The sequence below is a fragment of the Scyliorhinus torazame genome, chromosome 2, assembly GCF_047496885.1.
Source record: "Scyliorhinus torazame isolate Kashiwa2021f chromosome 2, sScyTor2.1, whole genome shotgun sequence".
Lineage (NCBI taxonomy): Eukaryota > Metazoa > Chordata > Chondrichthyes > Carcharhiniformes > Scyliorhinidae > Scyliorhinus > Scyliorhinus torazame.
Genome location: NC_092708.1, coordinates 235,107,305 through 235,126,699, shown reverse-complemented (window position 1 = coordinate 235,126,699; position 19,395 = coordinate 235,107,305). Strand labels below are relative to the sequence as shown.

At 46.9% G+C, this 19,395-nt stretch overlaps 1 protein-coding gene across 6 annotated transcripts in view; it reads left to right on the top strand.

The window, feature by feature from the left end:
- Positions 1 to 19,395, top strand: part of fsip1 (fibrous sheath interacting protein 1) — an 803,825-nt gene that overhangs the window by 6,365 nt on the left and 778,065 nt on the right. For all 6 annotated transcript variants that reach the window (XM_072485060.1, XM_072485031.1, XM_072485039.1 and 3 more), the window contains 3 exons: positions 88 to 310; positions 6,869 to 6,934; positions 9,352 to 9,521. In XM_072485060.1, the coding sequence (XP_072341161.1) occupies positions 88 to 310; positions 6,869 to 6,934; positions 9,352 to 9,521 (459 nt within the window). The remainder of the gene's footprint in view (positions 1 to 87; positions 311 to 6,868; positions 6,935 to 9,351; positions 9,522 to 19,395) is intronic.

The window sequence follows — 19,395 nt, the reverse complement described above, 5'->3', positions numbered from 1 at the left end:
TGTGGCAGATTAGAAACAATTCAATTTGGGTAAATCAAAGCTACTCACTTTGAGAACCTCTGAGTGCATATTTTTTTCTGATTGCAGGAAAGGTCTGCTCCTTTGGACAACCATAGTAACTCCCTGGATTTCACGACCAATTCTTGCTTTGAGAATTTTGTCAGTGAACATGAAATCTTTAGTGAACAAGATGGAGTGAACAGCTTGGCTACTGACAGTGTGGATACTGGAGGATATGGTGAATCTCAAATATCACCACAGGAACATATGGATCCCATGACACAGGAACTGCAGATTTCAGGCAAATCAGGTACCATAACTGTATACAATGATATTTTAGAATTTTATCACAATTTTTGCTCAGATACTGCATTCTATTTTGCATCATTAATTTTAACGCAGGTAAGGTTTAGGAAGAAATCTCAGAATTATATTGAACTGTGCATTTGGCTTCCATGTGAAGTGGTTATGGAGATTCCATAATTGTGAGCATTGATGCAGATTGATGGAAAAAGCAATATTTTCTCATTTCATACTTTTGTATTCTGTATAATTCTACAAGCTCATTGAATCGGAGCATGGGGTACTTTACAAGTACAGTAGCACACAGAAGGTACTAGGTTTCTATAGAAAAAAACTTAGAAGTAAGTATTTTATAAATTAATGTCTGACGCTGTTGATGATGGATAAAACATCTCTTCTGCCTTAACCCTCATTCCTTATTAACTGCCGAATACGTTTCTGTTCCTTTTCTTTCTGTTATTATAACCCACACGGAGGTCACAGGTTATTAGGTTCCCCGTGACCTCAGCAGAACATAATTTTAATTTTTATTGTTACAAGTAGGCTTACATTAACACTGCAATGAAGTTACTGTGAAAATTCCCTGGTTGTCACATTCCGGTGCCTGTTCAGTTACACTGAGGGGAAATTGAAAATGTCCAATTCACCTAACAAGCACATCTTTCGGGACTTGTGGGAAGAAACCAAAGCACCCGGAGGAAATCCATGCAGACGCGGGGAGAACGTGCAGACTCCACAGGCAGTGACCCAAGCGGGAATCGAACCTGGGACCCTGGTGCTGTGAAGCAACAGTGCTAGCCACTGAGCTACCATGAACTTCCCCAATAAAGGAGCGGGCTTCCTGGTATAAAAACCCTGGTCTGGATGTGGGCCGAGGTGGATGGACCCTTCGGGAGGTGGAGTGTGTATTTGTTTAATTGATTAAACCTTTTGTTTTGTCTCCAAACATTTGTTCTTTGTGGTCACTCTGCTCTGATCAACACTTTCAATTCCTTTTTGTTTGTCTCTTTTTTTGTTCTATTTGCATTCCATTGTTTTACACACTGTGGGTAGCTCTTTCTAATTGTGGTGCCTGTGTTGTCTTTGAACTGCAGTGCCCCTCTCTTTTCTGCTTATTTTCTCTTCCATTTATCACCCACTAACTTTGTATGGTTTATTTACACTTATTTACTGAGGAAATGGATTTCTTTTTATTTTGTTTTATTTGTCGTTGAACTGAGGGCTTGACTTCCGCATCCTCTCCATCGTCAGGGTGACATATTTCCATCTCTGAAATGTAGATTGTTGCCACATTTTGCTGTTCACATTCTTGTTTGTGCTTCATCATCTTTACGATTGGCTTTCGATGCTGCAGTGGCCAGCCTTGATGTCCTCCCAGGGTCTGAAGCTTCAGGCCCTGAAGCTTCAGGCCATCTAAAACTCTGCTGTGCATGTTCCATCCTACAAGGAGCTTGCTCACTCATTAATCCTGTACTCTTCAATATATATCTGGCCTTGGTCTGTCAATGCCACAGGTTTAATATGCTAATATCAAATGGTAGTACATGATGGAAGAGTAATACACCAGCATGTCTTTTTCCTTCAGCAAGAGTTTATCCTGCATCCAGCTCGGCAGAGATGCAACATTTTTGATTAAACCAAATAAACTAAATTAAATAAACTGAAGGACAAATGAAAAGGGGCAGCCCCTTAAAGGGATACTTCCTTAAACAAACACAAATCACAAATTACACTTAAAACATCAAATAAAATGTAATTAGAAGGGTCAATAAAGCATCTCAGGCCCCGTGGTATCCAGCGGGCAAGTGAAGCCTCAATGCTGCTCTGGGGGATGTCCTGTGGCTGTACTAGTTGGAGCTGCTCAAGGAGGAGGAAGCTGCAGCAGTGGAGCATGGCCCAGAGGAATGGGAGGCAGCTGTCCAGGATGGTGAGCCAGCCGGCCGCGCAACAGGCCCAAGAAGAGGAGGTGCAAAGGAGGGGCTGCATGAGGCCTTGTGTGTACCGGCAGCGCCTGTCATTTGAGGACCTGTCGGACCGGGCAAGACTCTGGTTGAGCAGGGAGACAGTGCAACATATCTGCCAGATCATGGCACACCTGGCACCGTGGGAGTATGGGGAGGACACCAGCTCCCGGTGGCCATCAAGGTGATGGTCGCCCTGACCCTTTATGCCACGGGGTCCTTCCGGGTGCTGAGTGGGGACCTGCCAGGGATCTCACACAGCTCGGTGTATCCGCGCCATCATGGAAGCCCTGTATGCCCGGTCGGCCCAATACAACCATTTCAATGTGAACTTAGCACACCAGGATGCCCGGGCAGTGGGGTTTGCTGCCATCGCCGACATGCCCCGGGTCTAGGGGGTGATTGACGGGAAGCATGTCCCCCTGTGAGCACCTACAGATGACAGACCCGCTCTACACCAATTGAAAGGGGTTCCACTTGATGAACGTGCAGCTAATATGTGACCATCAGATGCACATCATGCATGTCTGCGCCTGATACCCGGGCAGTGTGCACGATACCTTCTTCCTGGCTCACTCGACGATTCCTGACATGTTCAAGACCCCCCCCCCGCATCCCTGGGATTGGCTCATAGGTGACAGGAGTTATCCACTGTGGTCGTGGTTGATAATCTTTATTGTCACAAGTAGGCTTACATTAACACTGCAATGAAGTTACTGTGAAAAGCCCCTAGTCGCCACACTCAGGCGCCTGTTTGGGTGCACAGAGGAAGAATTAAGAATGTTCAATTCACCTAACAGCATGTCTTTCGGGACTTGTGGGAGGAGCACCTGGAGAAAACCCACGCTGACACGGATTCGAACCTGGAACCCTGGAGCTGTGAAACAACAATGCTACACACTGCTACCATGCTGCCCTGGATGCAGTCCCTGGCTCTGCGATTGCATCTCCGCTACAGATGGGACTCTCCCTTCCAGAAGCCCGAAACCCATTTGGCCGACAGCTAGTCCCTGAGGTTGTCCTGCCCTCTGACCCATCCGCCCCCTCGGTTGTTGCTACCTCCATCTAATATAGGGTGTCCCAGGAGTCTCTGCACTAAAGTGCCCAACCCAGATGAGCGTCTCTGGGATGTTGGAGGGTGTGTCATCGGAATAGATGACACATTTGTACACCTTAGTCTTCTCTGCTCTAAGGAAAACAATCTCTGCCTAACGAGCCTCTCTTTACAGTAGAAATGCTTCATCCCAGGCAACATCCTGGTGAATCTCCCTGCACCCTGCCTCATGTAATCACATCCTTTCTATAGTGTGGCGACCAGAACTACACACACAACTCTAGCTGTGGCCTAATGAGCGTTTTATACAGCTCCATCATAACTTCCCTGTTTTATATTCTGTGCCTCGGCTAATATAGGCAAGTCTCCCATATGCCTTCTTAACCACCTTATCTACTGATGTGTTGGGTGTTCTGGATCACATACAGGTCACCAACACTTGAAGTAGTGCAACACTATTCTACTAAAATGTTAACTATTTAAACATACTTGAACTGTGGGTAAATACGATACTAGCTTTAACTAAAGACCTTTGCCTTGTCCTAACCAGTTGATGCACTCAGCACATGGTGAATGTCTGTGTTGCAGGCTGTGAGCTCTGTGCTTCTAGCTAGCTGCTACTCGAATGAGCGGGAACTCTGATGCCCCCTGTCTTTATAGTGCGTGTGCTCTCACTGGTGATTGGCTGCGGTGTTGTGTATGTTGATTGGTCCCACTGTGTGTCCATCAGTGTGTGTCTGCATCATGATATACTGGTGTATATTATGACATCTACCTGTCCTGCTTGTCTTCAGGGACCTTTGTACATGTGCCCCATATCCCTCTGCTCCTCTGTACTTTCTAGCGTCCTGCTGTTCATTGTGTATTCACTTGTCTGAAAAAAATTGCTTTTTAAATGGAAGATCAGGGAACGCACTTGTAGTTATATTGTGCATTACCATCTCCTCAACAAGTCCTAAAACAGGGCAGCACGGTAGCATTGTGGATAGCACAATTGCTTCACAGTTCCGGGGTCCCAGGTTCGATTCCCAGCTTGGGTCACTGTCTGTGCGGAGTCTGCATGTTCTCCCCGTGTGTGCGTGGGTTTCCTCCGGGTGCTCCGGTTTCCTCCCACAGTCCAAAGATGTGTAGGTCAGGTGGATTGGCCATGATAAATTGCCCTTAGTGTCCAAAATTGCCCTTAGTGTTGGGTGGGGTTACTGGGTTATGGGGATAGGGTGGAATGTGTTGACCTTGGGTAGGGTGCTCTTTCCAAGAGCCGGTGCAGACTCGATGGGCCGAATGGCCTCCTTCTGCACTGTAAATTCTATGAAAACACTTCATGTCCAATGACTTTATTTGAAGTGCAGTTGATGCAGTGTTAATAGCCAATTTGCACACAGGAAGGACCTACAAACAGCAAGTCAGGTTAACAACCAATTAAATGGCTCTCAGCATGTTGGTTGAGACATTCAATGTTGATCAGGACACTAGATGACTTCCTGGTTTTCCTTTTGAATAGTGCATGGGAAGCTTTTACATCCAACCGTACAGGCCATCACAGCCTTTTTGGGATACTTCTTGCGAAAGACTGCATTTCTGAAACTAGCTGGACTAAAGTATCAGCCGAGATGATATATTCAAGCCTTGGAGGGCAATGTATCATTCAACTCCAGAAAATAGGCATTATTTTTAATGTACATGATGCTGGTTTTGCAAACCTTCTGATCAAAGTAAAATATGCATTTTTTTCACTTGCATATAATAATAATCGCTTATTGTCACAAGTAGGCTTCAATGAAGTTACTGTGAAAAGCCCCTAGTCGCCACATTCCGGCGCCTGTTCGGGGAGGCTGGTATGGGAATTGAACCTGCGCTGCTAGCATTATTCTGCATTACAGACCAGCTGTTTAGCCCACTGTGCTAAACCATGGGTATGGGTGAGCAGTGGATCACCTGAGGAGAATGGGAGGGTTTCTGGTTGTCTGAGAAATGTTGTTGTAACACAGGCAAAGCCTTTTCATGCAGTTCAGTTCAACATTTGGAACCTTTTTGTTCATCTGCTGCGTATCCTCGACAACTATTGTGAATTTAGGGGTGTTACAGATGGCAACTAAAAAAAAATTCTAAAGCCATAATGTTGTGGCAGTAATGAATCGGAAGTTTCACATTTTAATGCTCTTTAAATTAATTAATTATAAATATGAATCTGTTTTCTCCTCCATTATCTTTCCACATACCCTTGCTTATCTTTGGAATACAGGCAATTTTTATCTACTTTGACTCTGCCCCAAGGTTGGTAACAGGTTGTCAATGAGAGATTAGCTATTTTATAAAACACACATTGATACTAGACAGCTTTCTTAATTGTCTGTCTGAAGAGAAACTAATATGTTACATTCTATGTGCTATCATGGAATCACTTTTCTTAAAGTGATTGGAGATTGCCACAAGGAAGCCAGAGATGGCTGAAGAATTGCCATCCTACTTTCCCCTCCGTTAGTTCTTGTAGTTGTTTGCTAATTTCCATGCTTATTTGCATATCTTCCTATGCACGGGCTTACTGGGTTTAATTTTATTGGTCTCATGGTGGTGGACTTGGAGGGAGGTTAGGGATGGCTCCCTGACACATTTCCGTAGCGAGGGAAGTTTCTCCTAGGCAGGCAGCCAATTAATTGGAGTAGGGATCCGATTAAGGTCTAATTCTACCAGAAGGTTGCTGCTGGCAGAGTGACCCTCTTCCCTCACCTTGTGCAGAGGCCACTAACTGAAAGGAGGTGGACTCTTTGCAGCAACCCAGAAGCCCATCGGAAGCAAAGGCTCCATCTTCCAGTGCGGGTGCTGTTGGCAGGAATGACCGTATCCACGGCCCAAACAATGTACTTGGAGGGCCTTTGTATCTGCTATGAGGGGCCTAACACCTTTATCCCCAATAATTTTAATTTTCAATGCAGGCCTCTGAGAGTGCCTCCATGTTGACTTATCTCAGCAGCCCACTCTTATCCCGGTGAGACTGTCAAGTCTTCAGAGCTTCTGGCCCTCGAATGGGATAGTATCAAGAGCCCTGCCCTTGTCCTGAACAGGATGGCAAGGTCAGAGGTGGCCAATTAGGAGGCTCCCTCCAGGAACTTTATACCGTCCGGTGCACTACAGGATCATTTGGTACTGGCGTCCGTGCTCTGAAGTCCGGTCCACTATCTCAGCTGTGACATTTCATGATCTCAGTGCTACTTCCATTACTTTTTAACAAATATACATGGGTTTACAAAAGTCTAATGCCCACTGTTAAGGTAATCTACACCTTCTAAAGAGGAGAATGATCAAATGATGAAAGCAGGGTCTGAAATAAACTAAATACATTTCCCTGTTTATTCCTGGTCTATGAATTTAATGCCCTTTCCTTGGGATCTAGGGATCCAGCAGTCAATAGCAATAGTACTTTGAAATATGGAACACAAAAATATTTCTGTATAATTATGAGAACTTGTATGGTACAGTGATAGAAGAAAAAACAATTAAGATAATTCACATTGTCTTTCATTTCTTTCTGGAATTCTTTCTACTGCATTAGATTGTGAAGGAGACTCAGTGAATTGCTTTACTCCAGATCAAACCAGACCTTTCATGACAGAATCTGGTATGAATTGTTTTCTCAATGTTGGAAATGAAATGCAATTTAATCCATTTACTGGTGCTTGATTCGTTTCATCTATGTTGTAAAGAAACTTAATCTAGGTTGATATTTATCCATGGCTGCAAAAAACGTCCTGCATGATTTACTTCAGACAATCTAAACTCTATTTGTGGTATATTCACAAAATTGTCATTAAATTAACAGTTGATGTGGGTTTTTATGGTTGACTGGTAAAGGAAAGAGAGAAATTCACATTAGTGCATGCCTGAGTCCAGTAAAGTTACCAGTTACTTGGACAACGTACCACTTCAGAAAAATTGACATTCCCACCAGATCCTGTTAATATAGCAATAATATGTAGCTATTTGCTTGACAATTGCAATATGAAACTGTTTGTATCAGAATCCACATGAATAAGAACCTTTGTGGATGCTTTTACATCATGAACGGTCACACTAGAATAGAATAGAATCACTACAATGCAGAAGGTAGTCATTCAGCCCATCGGGTCTGCATCGACTCTCTCAAAGAGCACCCTACTTAGGCCCACAACCCACCCTATCCCCATAACCCAAAACCCCGCCTAATGTTTTGAACAATAAGGGACAATTTTTTTATGATGCCCAAATCACCTAACCAGCACATCTTTGGACTGTGGGAGGAAATCAGAGCACCCAGAGAAAACCCACGCAGAAAGGGAGAAAGTGCCAACTCCACACAGACAGTGACCCAAAGCAGGAATTGAACCCGGGTCTCTGGCGCTGTGAGGCAGCAGTGCTAACCACTGTGCCACCGTGCCGCCACTACCTCAAAGGAAAATGAGGAAGAAATTGCCCAAACATCTGCTTAACCTCTCATTTGAAGCCTTCGGGCTTTTTAGATCCCTAGAATTTGTGGGCTGGATTCTCTGTTTGGGAGACTATGGGCCAGATTCTCCATTTCTGAGGCTAGGTGCAGAGGATCTGTGGCGTTTTACATGGAAAAATTCAGCAGTGTCCCCTCACCGATCCTGCGACCAGTGAGGGGCTAACAGCTGCGCCGCCTAAAACCCCCGCTTCCACAAAATAAATGGCTGGAGAATGGCCGGGTCCGTGGCCGCATATATGCATGGTGACGACCTGCAGCGGTCGCGCCGTTAAACATGGCGGCGGCCGTGCACGGACCCGACCTGCCAGATAGTGCCCCCCTGGCCACCCGCTCGCCACCCCGTTTCCCCAGCCCTCGTGAAAGCCCTCCAGCTAGCAGCATGGCTCCTGCCTGACTGGACACAGTCCGCAGCCGCCATGCTGGGATCCTGCACGGTTGAGACCACGAGTCGGAAACCCGGGCCATCGGGGGCAGAGCATCGGGCGAGAGCCTTCAGGTGACACGCTGAGGCCGTCTCAATGGCATGCGGCGCGGGCCGCGATGATGCCGTTTCGGAGGGGGAGAGCACATAAAACCTGCACCAAAAAGGCGGCGCCACTGATTTCGACGTCAAAAGGGATTCTCCACCCGATCGCTGAGTACGAAATCGCCAGCGGGGAACAGAGAATCCCGCCCCACGTTCTTCCGCCAGAGCTGAATTGCACCAGTTTTACGATCCATTTGTGGGCGTAAAGCGCGATGCAATTCAGTAATTCACGCCATGCAAATCTACAGGGAATATGAGGGATTCCCGGAGAATCCCGCTATCGGTGTGCCATCTTGAGTTGCCACCAATAGGGAGGTCCCGCAGCTGGCACCGCCCCCCCCCCACCGCAAATCGACCCTAGCCGTCCACTTCCGGATTGCCTGGGTGTCCTACACCCCTGAGTGCGGGGTGACCCGCCCCGCCCCACCCAGAGACTCCTAAAACAGGTACCCCGTCTCAGGGACCCCTATAAAAGGAGGACCCCCTCCCAAGGATCCCTGTAGTAGGGGGACCCCTTCCACACACACACCCTATCCCCAGAATAGGGACCTCTGTTTGGAAGCTAGTTGCAGTCCAGATATGGGCAGTGGGAAGCTTAAATATGTGCCCTGCAGCTCCATGTGTCCATTCCTCGAAGGAGAGCAGCTGTGCCTGCATCTGGTTCCCACAGATCTACTATCTACAAGCCCATCGTAGCTTTCGAGTATCTAGTGGTCAGTGATTGACTCTTGGACAAACCATTTGCAGTTTTGGTCCATTCTTATCTTTTCACGCTTATTGGCCCAGTGATGAAACCCCAATGCTTGTAAACATTGACATCGGAGAGAGCTAAGTGCAATTAAATCGCACGCTTGAGTGATTGGAATGCACTTGTGCACTTACATTTCTAAAATGTTGTGCATGCGCTTTACCTTTTACTTTAACTGATAGGTATTGTTAAAATGAATAGATGTTGCACAGATATCAAATACGGTTATATTAATTTTGAATCCTAAGAAATAAAGATTATCCTTTTAATGAAAACTAGACAGTCCTGAGCAAGAAGATTCGGATCAGAAAGCTGAAGACCCCCAACTGGAAGAGGCGATCATGAAAATGAAAAAACTGGATAAGATTTTGGTGATGAAGCAAGAAAAAGAAAGGCAAGTGAAGAAACAAGGAGAAGAGCTAAGGAAAAAGCTTTGGGAGGAACTTGAGGTAAAATAGCATCAAGAAGTGTTTGTAATATTTCTGATCCCTTTTCTACCTGTTCATTGAATGGCATGTATCAAACAATGGGTGCAATCTGCTAATACAATTTAAGTTTTGAATTGAATCATTAAAAAAATTATGTTGATTTCTTTGGTTGAGCTGATTCCATCAAAACGTTCCTGTGACAAATGAAAAGCAATTATGCTCTTCTGTGTTGGTAATTCTTCTATATTTATTGCAAAAACTCACTTTGTCCACTTTTAGTTGCTTACTAACAGGCAAAAACTGCACTTAAGATGCCACCTTCATTGCTTTCTACAGTGATCCTTGTATGTAATCATTGCTGAATTCAAAAGAAAAATGTTAATTGAAATTAAAATTCATGAATGTTCCAAACTGAAATTTCATGTTTAACAAGGAGGTGAATGGTTATCGGGGAAAGGCTTGAGATTATAATCAAATCAGGGTTGAGGTTATAATCAAATGTGGGGTTGAGGTTATAATCCAATCAGCCATGATCTTATTGAATGACCGAGGGATCGAGTGGTCTACACCTGCTCCTAATTTGTATGTTTGCATGAATGACTGAATTCTCTGGAGGTTTTAATAATTTTTCATGTGGAGTTTGTGGTATTTTCATACATGAAGGTAATGTAAGGGTTAGTGAAATGGATGCAGACAGCCACTCGCGGTAGCTAATCATAGAATTATATAAGGGACGACGCTGAGCCTTGTGGGACAGAAGGTTGGAGTAGGTGGTAGGAGTAGAAGCAGGTTAGAATGACTGAAGATAGTGAGAGAGCTAGAGAGAAGTTTATTAAGTTAGAGAGTTAGATGTTAGATGAATATAGTGAGTGTAGTTTATGAGTGATTAATCAACTGTTTAGTTTATTAGGGATAAGTGTCAAATGTGTTAAATAAAATAGCTTTGTTGGTTTACAAGACTCGTTCTCTGATCAACATAACACATCAAAGCCACCTGGATAGAGAAAGGCAGAGAACAATACATGGTACCAGAAGTTTGCCTCTAGAAAACTAGAATAGGTACATGAGAGAGGACACCATAAATGGAAAAAAATACATGACAATTGAACGAAGTTGCTGTACTTGCACAGGACATTTTAACAGAATCTTCCAGCATTCCGCCTTTTCACTTTTGCGAAGCAGTAAGCCTCTACCTCTAAAAGAACATCCGTTAAGCAAGATGGAGCACCTCACAACAGATGGTAAACTATGTCTCAACTGGGCTCTCTTTAAAACTCAATTCCATATAGTCCTGAAAGAATTTGGCGGCTTCCAACAAAAGAAAAGCCTTGTGAATGATTGCAAAAGCGAATAAATGTAATGTCCTGTCCGTTTACAGCAACTAAAAATAGATGCACAAAAATGCTGAATCAGGAAAGTGGCGCGAAAAGTCTATGTCCGTTGAAGCTGTGGCGGAGCTAAAAGTTGGCGCGCTGGACGTGAAGCCAGTTTGCGAAAATGCACCTGAAGAAATCGCACGATTCGGACTTTGAACATTCTGCACATGTACGGGACCAGATCGCGCATGCGCATATTGAAAAAAGACTTGATTCGGGAGATGACCGTTCTGCGGTTGCGCACGCACACTTGAAAAAAAAATGCACGCCGGCCGAGGATCGTTTTGCGCATGCGCACTGGAAGTGCACGCATGACGTCACTGATGATGTCAGGATGTTGGAGCTCTGCCTCCTTAAAGGAACAGTGCCCAACAATTGGAAAAATGAGTATAAAGGGCAAGAAAATGCTTAAATTGCAGCAGCAGCAGTGACATGACAGACTACAGAATGGAACAAACCGTTTCGCCAGGCTCCAAATTTAGTAAGTCTTACACTCACTTCAGGAAGATAGAAGTGTCCCAAGGAGAAGATAAAGAGTTTGAAAACTCAACTAAAGACATCAAACACGAGCAGTTCGGAGAAGCGGACAGCTTCCTGATAGCATGCTTATGGCTGGGAGAGTGAAGCAGCAGTGGAGAAATCAAGAAAGCAAACAGCAGACCTGATAGGTGCAGATAGGTGTCCTGATAGTGACAGTCACTGAGGTTGCTCCCAAGGGATTCGTGTGAGGAATCCACTACGCCTCTCCAACAAAAGACAAGTAGTAAATGGACTGTTGATCTCGTTCTGAATGGTATAGCAACACCATTTAGGATAGATACAGGTGCCTACACGAATTTGATATTGTGGAAGACTTTGTTGCAAGCTGATAAAATGCTACCCATAGTGAAGCCTAGGTGTCGACTGCTGGACACCTGGGAACAGGGTCGTCATGGAAGGTACATGTCGTCTGTTCGTGAGACATGTAGAAATTGAAATGCCTCTAGATTTTGAGGTGGTTAACGATGGGCAGATATTGGTAGTAGGTGTGCAAGCTAGTGCAGCATTGGATCTCATCCGGAGGGTATATGCAACAGATATGTCAACAGATCGAGAAGAAGAAGACTAGGAAAGTCTAGCATGTTTGTTTGATGAGCCAGCAGAAGACTGTGAAGGTCTAACCGCTGTAGGTTACAGCAGAAAGATTGGATGATGAGCAACATGAAGAAGACCAGGAAGGTCCAGACACGTTGTGTGCGACTGGTGAAGTAGCGACCACTAGTGGCATTCAAGTTGTACAGATCAAAGTGAGACTGACAGATCTCAGCTGGATTGTACAAAAGCTGAAAATAGTCGTGCTACAGTGAACAGGTCCCTAGAGAGCACAGCAATGAAGAACAGCCAACAAGGAGATGAAGACTTCTTGGACAGGTTGGTTCCAGACGTGGAACACCAACAGTTCGAGTCTGCATCAAGGAACTGAGCCTGAGTGCACCAAGAATAGTTTGGGTACCACAGAATTTACTCAAGAGGTACATCTGTGATACCAATAGACAATTCGATGACACATGGCACTTGCATGGTAGGAAAGTGTTGGAACTTGCAGTTATGCTTGACGACCAGACAAGGGACTGCAGCACAGTAAGTAGACCAGACACTTGCGTGTGTTGACAAGGTAAAGTTCACGAATAATGGCACCAATGTCAGGAAGAACAGGACATTGTGTGTGAAACCAGACCAAACTGGTTTTGAAGGCACAGAAAACACAAAAGCAACATCACCAGCACTGAAAGAGACAAAATCAGACTACAACCATGATTCAACCATTCGAACATTTGACTGATTGGACTGATGATTTGTTGGTGATGTGACCATGACCGCAGTGACGTTTGGGTGCTTACTCAAGTTATGGACTGTAAAAAGTTTCAACCGTTTTAAAAAAAGACTGTTAACTACTACTCAAACACTTGTAATGACAGGGCTATGATTTTGCTGTATTTGATATTAATGATCTATTTGTCTGCAAGACAAAAATTAGAAAGATGGGGGGTTAGTAGGTTATGTAGTCATTGACACTGCATGTCTGATTAATACTGCATGCTACAAGGATGTAGTTTATAAGTAATTAATCAAATATATAGTTTATTAGGGATGAGTGTCGAATCCAGTTAGTTGTGTTAAATGAAATAGTTTTTTTGGTTTACAAGACTTGTTCTCTGATCAACACAGCACATCAAAGCCACCTGGATAGGGACTTCCGGTGGAGGCTATGAAGGAGTAAGTCGCACATTTGGTGGATCCCGCTCTGGTCGGACTTTTGGACCTTTTCCCCTGACTTTTTTCCGGTTTTAAATGATAAATTTGAAGGCTGAGGCAATTGGGCACCGTTTCCACATATCGATGTATAGAGAAAAGAACCAAGAGTGCACAAAAAGGCAGAAATAGGAAGATGGGCAAGGGCTGTGCTGAAGCTGCAGCAGGAGACAGCATGGCCGAGGACTGGACCCCTGGGGTGTCGGCGCAGCGATAAATGGAGCAGTTGATGCAGGTCATCCAGGACGGCTTTGCCAAGCAGAAACGGGACTGTCTGGACCCGAGTCGATTGATCGGCTGGAGCACAGACTGGACGCTCAGGATCGGGCGATCCAGAAGGTTGAGAAGGCGCTGGCTGAGCAGGAGGAGCATCAAACTGCGGTGGAGCTGGAGGTGGGGATGCTGCGGAACCAGCAGAAAAGGCTTCTGGAGAAGGTGGAGGACCTAGAGAATAGGTCCCGCCGGCAGAACTTAAGAATTGTCGGGCTCCCGGAGAGGGCAGCGGGAGCGGATGCTGGGGCATACGTCGCGGGTATGTTCGAAAAGCTGCTGGGGGAGGGGACATTCTCCCAACCCTTGGAGGTGGAGGACGTATAGAGCGCTTGCGAGGAAGTAACGAGTGGGGGAACCCTCCGAGGGCAATGGTGGTGTGATTCCACAGGTTTCTGGACAAGGAATGTATTCTTCAGTGGGCCAAGCGAATGCGGAGCTGTAAATGGGACAACAGTATCCTGCGGGTGTACCAGGACCTGTGTGGAGGTGGCTAGGAAAAGGGCAGGCTTCAACCAAGTTAAGTCAATCTTCTTCAAGAAACAGGTGAAATTTGGATTGCTGTATCCGGCTCGTCTCTGGGTCACATATGAGGACCAGCATCATTATTTTGAGTCGCTGGACTTTGCGAAAAGAAAAGGACTGGTGGGGGGCTGAGAACTCTTGAACTTTGAGGCAACTTGTTGGCTTATATTGGGCCTTGTTTTTATTTTTAAAATTTTTGTCTCCTCTTACTTTTTTCTCTTCTGTTTTTTTTTTAGTTCTTTTTTCGAAGGGGGGAGGGGGGAAATGTTCTGTCGTTTTTGGGTTTTCTTTTTGGTGGATGTTGGCAATGTCTTTTTCATTGATGTGCACTTTTGTGGGATGGAGACGTGCTTGTTTAGGTTTCGGTGGGTGGTGTTTTTTTTCAGCTGGGTGATTGCATGGGGATTGTTAGATGAGGGGATTTGTTTGTATGAGCGGGGAGGAGGGGAGTGAGGGAACAATAGGTGGGAGACTTTTTGGCGCAGGGGCGGGGGCCACCAAGCTAGCTGGGTGAGCTAGCTCATGGAAGCGCAGTGGGGGGTGTGCATATGTTTTTTTTTTAATAAATATTTTATTGAGAATTTTTGGTCAACCAACACAGTACATTGTGCATCCTTTACACAACATTATAACAATACAGATAATAATGACCTTTTTTATATAAACAAAAAACAACAAATAAATAAATATTAAATAACAAAAATGAAAACTAGCCCTAATTGGCAACTGCCTTGTCACAGGCTATACCCCCCCCCCCCCCATCCCTCCCCCCCCCCCCCCCCCAAGTCCTGGGCTGCTGCTGCTGCCTTCTTTTTTCCCCCATCTATCTTTCCGCAAGATATTAGACGAACGGTTGCCACCGCCTGGTGAACCCTTGAGCCGACCCCCTCAGGACGAACTTAATCCGCTCTAGCTTTATGAACCCCGCCATATCATTTATCCAGGTCTCCACCCCCGGGGGCTTGGCTTCTTTCCACATTAGCAATATCCTGCGCCGGGCTACTAGGGACGCAAAGGCCAAAACATCGGCCTCTCTCGCCTCCTGCACTCCCGGCTCTTGTGCAACCCCAAATATAGCCAACCCCCAGCTTGGTTCGACCCGGACTCCTACTACTTTTCAAAGCGCCTTTGTCACCCCCACCCAAAACCCCTGTAGTGCCGGGCATGACCAAAACATATGGGTATGATTCGCTGGGCTTCTCGAGCACCTCGCACACCTATCCTCCACCCCAAAAAATTTACTGAGCCGTGTTCCAGTCATATGTGCCCTGTGTAATACCTTAAACTGAATCAGGCTTAGCCTGGCGCACGAGGACGACGAGTTTACCCTGTTTAGGGCATCTGCCCACAGCCCCTCCTCGATCTCCTCCCCTAGCTCTTCTTCCCATTTCCCTTTTAGTTCGTCCACCATAGTCTCCCCTTCGTCCCTCATTTCCCTATATATATCCGACACCTTACCATCCCCCACCCATTTCTTTGAGATGACTCTGTCCTGCACCTCTTGTGTCGGGAGCTGCGGGAATTCCCTCACCTGTTGCCTCGCAAAAGCCCTCAATTGCATGTACCTGAATGCATTCCCTTGGGGCAACCCATATTTCTCGGTCAGCGCTCCCAGACTTGCGAACTTCCCGTCCACAAATAGATCTTTCAGTTGCGTTATTCCTGCTCTTTGCCACATTCCATATCCCCATCCATTCCCCCCGGGGCAAACCTATGGTTGTTTCTTATCGGGGACCCCCCCAATGCTCCGGTCTTTCCCTATGTCGTCTCCACTGTCCCCAAATCTTCAGTGTAGCTACCACCACCGGGCTCGTGGTGTAGTTCCTCGGTGAGAACGGCAATGGGGCTGTCACCATAGCCTGCAGGCTGGTCCCCCTACAGGACGCCCTCTCTAATCTCTTCCACGCCGCTCCCTCCTCCTCTCCCATCCACTTACTCACCATTGAAATATTAGCGGCCCAATAATACTCACTTAGGCTCGGTAATGCCAGCCCCCCCCTATCCCTACTACGCTGTAAGAATCCCTTCCTCACTCTCGGAGTCTTCCCGGCCCAAACAAAACCCATGATGCTCTTTTCTATCCTTTTAAAAAAAGCCTTCGTGATCACCACCGGGAGGCACTGAAACACAAAGAGGAATCTCGGGAGGACCACCATCTTAACCGCCTGCACCCTCCCTGCCATTGACAGTGCTACCATATCCCATCTCTTGAAATCTTCCTCCATCTGTTCCACCAACCGCGTTAAATTTAGCCTGTGCAATGTGCCCCAATTCTTAGCTATCTGGATCCCCAGGTAACGAAAGTCTCTTGTTACCTTCCTCAACGGTAGGTCTTCTATTTCTCTACTCTGCTCCCCTGGATGCACCACAAACAGCTCACTCTTCCCCATGTTCAATTTATACCCTGAAAAATCCCCAAACTCCCCAAGTATCCGCATTATTTCTGGCATCCCCTCCGCCGGATCCGCCACATATAGTAGCAGATCATCCGCATATAAAGATACCCGGTGTTCTTCTCCTCCCCTAAGTATTCCCCTCCATCTCTTGGAACCTCTCAGCGCTATCGCCAGGGGCTCAATCGCCAGTGCAAACAGTAATGGGGACAGAGGACATCCCTGCCTTGTCCCTCTATGGAGCCGAAAATATGCCGATCCCCGTCCATTCGTGACCACACTCGCCACTGGGGCCCTATACAACAGCTGCACCCATCTAACATACCCCTCTCCAAAACCAAATCCCCTCAACACCTCCCACAGATAATCCCATTCCACTCTATCAAATGCTTTCTCGGCATCCATCGCCACTACTATCTCCGTTTCACCCTCTGGTGGGGCCATCATCATTACCCCTAACAGCCTCCGTATATTCGTGTTCAGCTGTCTCCCCTTCAAAAACCCAGTTTGGTCCTCGTGAACCACCCCCGGGACACATTCCTCTATTCTCATTGCCATTACCTTGGCCAGGACCTTGGCATCCACATTTAGGAGGGAAATTGGTCTGTAGGACCCGCATTGTAGCGGATCCTTTTCCTTCTTTAAGAGAAGCGATATCGTTGCTTCAGACATAGTCGGGGGCAGTTGTCCCCTTTCCTTTGCCTCGTTAAAGGTCCTCGTCAGTACTGGGGCGAGCAAGTCCAAATACTTTCTGTAAAATTCAACTGGGAATCCGTCCGGTCCCGGGGCCTTTCCCGTCTGCATGTTCCTAATTCCTTTCACCACTTCTTCTACCGTAATCTGTGCTCCCAGTCCCACCCTTTCCTGCTCTTCCACCGTGGGAATTTCCAGCCGGTCCAAAAAATCCATCATTCTCTCCCTCCCATCCGGGGGTTGAGCTTCATACAATTTTTTATAAAATGTCTTGAACACTTCATTCACTCTCTCCGCCCCCCGCTCCATCTCTCCTTCCTCATCCCTCACTCCCCCTATTTCCCTCGCTGCTCCCCTTTTCCTCAATTGGTGTGCCAGCAATCTGCTCGCCTTCTCCCCATATTCATACTGTACACCCTGCGCCTTCCTCCATTGTGCCTCTGCAGTGCCTGTAGTCAGCAAGTCAAATTCCACATGCAGCCTTTGCCTTTCCCTGTACAGTTCCTCCTCCGGTGCTTCCGCATATTGTCTGTCCACCCTCAAAAGTTCTTGCAGCAACCGCTCCCGTTCCTTACTCTCCTGCTTCCCTTTATGTGCCCTTATTGATATCAGCTCCCCCCTAACCACCGCCTTCAACGCCTCCCAGACCACTCCCACCTGAACCTCCCCATTGTCATTGAGTTCCAAGTACTTTTCAATACATCTCCTCACCCTTAGGCACACCCCCTCATCCGCCATTAGTCCCATGTCCATTCTCCAGGGTGGGCGCCCTCCTGTTTCCTCCCCTATCTCCAAGTCTACCCAGTGTGGGGCATGATCCAAAATGGCTATAGCCGTATATTCCGTTCCCCTCACCTTCGGGATCAATGCCCTACCCAACACAAAAAAGTCTATGCGCGAATAGACTTTATGGACATAGGAGAAAAACGAGAACTCCTTACTCCTAGGTCTACTGAATCTCCACGGGTCCACACCTCCCATCTGCTCCATAAAATCCTTAAGCACCTTGGCTGCTGCCGGCCTCCTACCAGTCCTGGACTTCGACCTATCCAGCCTTGGTTCCAATACCGTGTTAAAGTCTCCCCCCATTATCAGCTTTCCCGTCTCTAGGTCCAGGATGCGTCCGGGTGTGCATATGTTTAGTTTATTATATGGGTTAGGTTTCAGAGTAGTGTTGCTGGGGGGGGGGGGGGGGGGGGTGTAATGGTTCTGCTGACGAGGGAGGGACCTCGGTGGAGGGACAGTGAGGAGGGGGCCGCAGGGGGGCGGGCCAGAGGAGGCGCGGCGCATGGGCTGGAGGCAGGCCCAAGAAAGGGGATGGCTGAGCGGCGGAGGGAGGGGGCTCTTTGCCCCCCAACTAGGCTGATCACCTGGAATGTTCGAGGGTTAAATGGGCCGGTTAAGAGGGCACATGTGTTTGCGTGCCTGCGCGGACTGAGGGTGGTTGTAGTAATGCTGCAGGAGACTCACCTTGGAGTAGTGGACCAGGTTAGATTGAGGAAAGGCTGGGTCAGTCAGGTCTTCCACTTGGGGCTGGACACAAAGATTAGATGGGTTGCGATCTTGATTAATAAGTGGGTGATATTTGAGGTGGGTAGAATAGTTTTGGATGTGGGGGGTTGATATATTATGGTTAGTGGTAAGCTGGAGGGGATGAAGGTAGTGCTGGTTAATGTATATGCGCCAAATTGGGATGATGTGGAATTTATAAAGAGGATGTTGGGGAAGATACTGGACCTGGACTCGCACAAGCTGCTCATGGGAGGGGACTTTAATACAGTTATTGATCCTGGCCTGGATCGGTCATGCTCGAAAACGGGCAGGGTGCCAGCAATGGCAAAGGAACTGAAAGGGTTCATGGAGCAGATGGAGGGGGGGGGGACACACCGGGTACTCGGTGATTACGATCTCGGACCATGCTCCACATTGGGTTGACCTGCAGGTTAGTACAGATAGCAGTCAGCGACCGCAATGGAGGTTAGATGTAGGGCTATTGGCAGACGAAGCGGTGTGTGAGAGCTGAGGAAATGCATACAAAATTACCTGCAGATAAATGATATGGGGGAGGTCTCAGCAGTGGTGGTCTGGGAAGCGCTGAAGGCAGTGGTCAGAGGAGAGCTGATCTCGATCCGGGCTCACAGGGACAGGACGGATAGGACAGAGACGGACCGACTGGTGAAAGAAATTCTGCAAGTCGACAGGAGGTATGCGGAGAATCCAGAGATAGGGCTTTTAAGGGAATGGCGGAGGCTACAGGCAGAGTTTGGCTTGTTAACCACAGGGAGGCAGTGGAACAGCTCAGAAAGGCGAGGAGCGTGGTATATGAGCATGGTGAGAAGGCCAGCA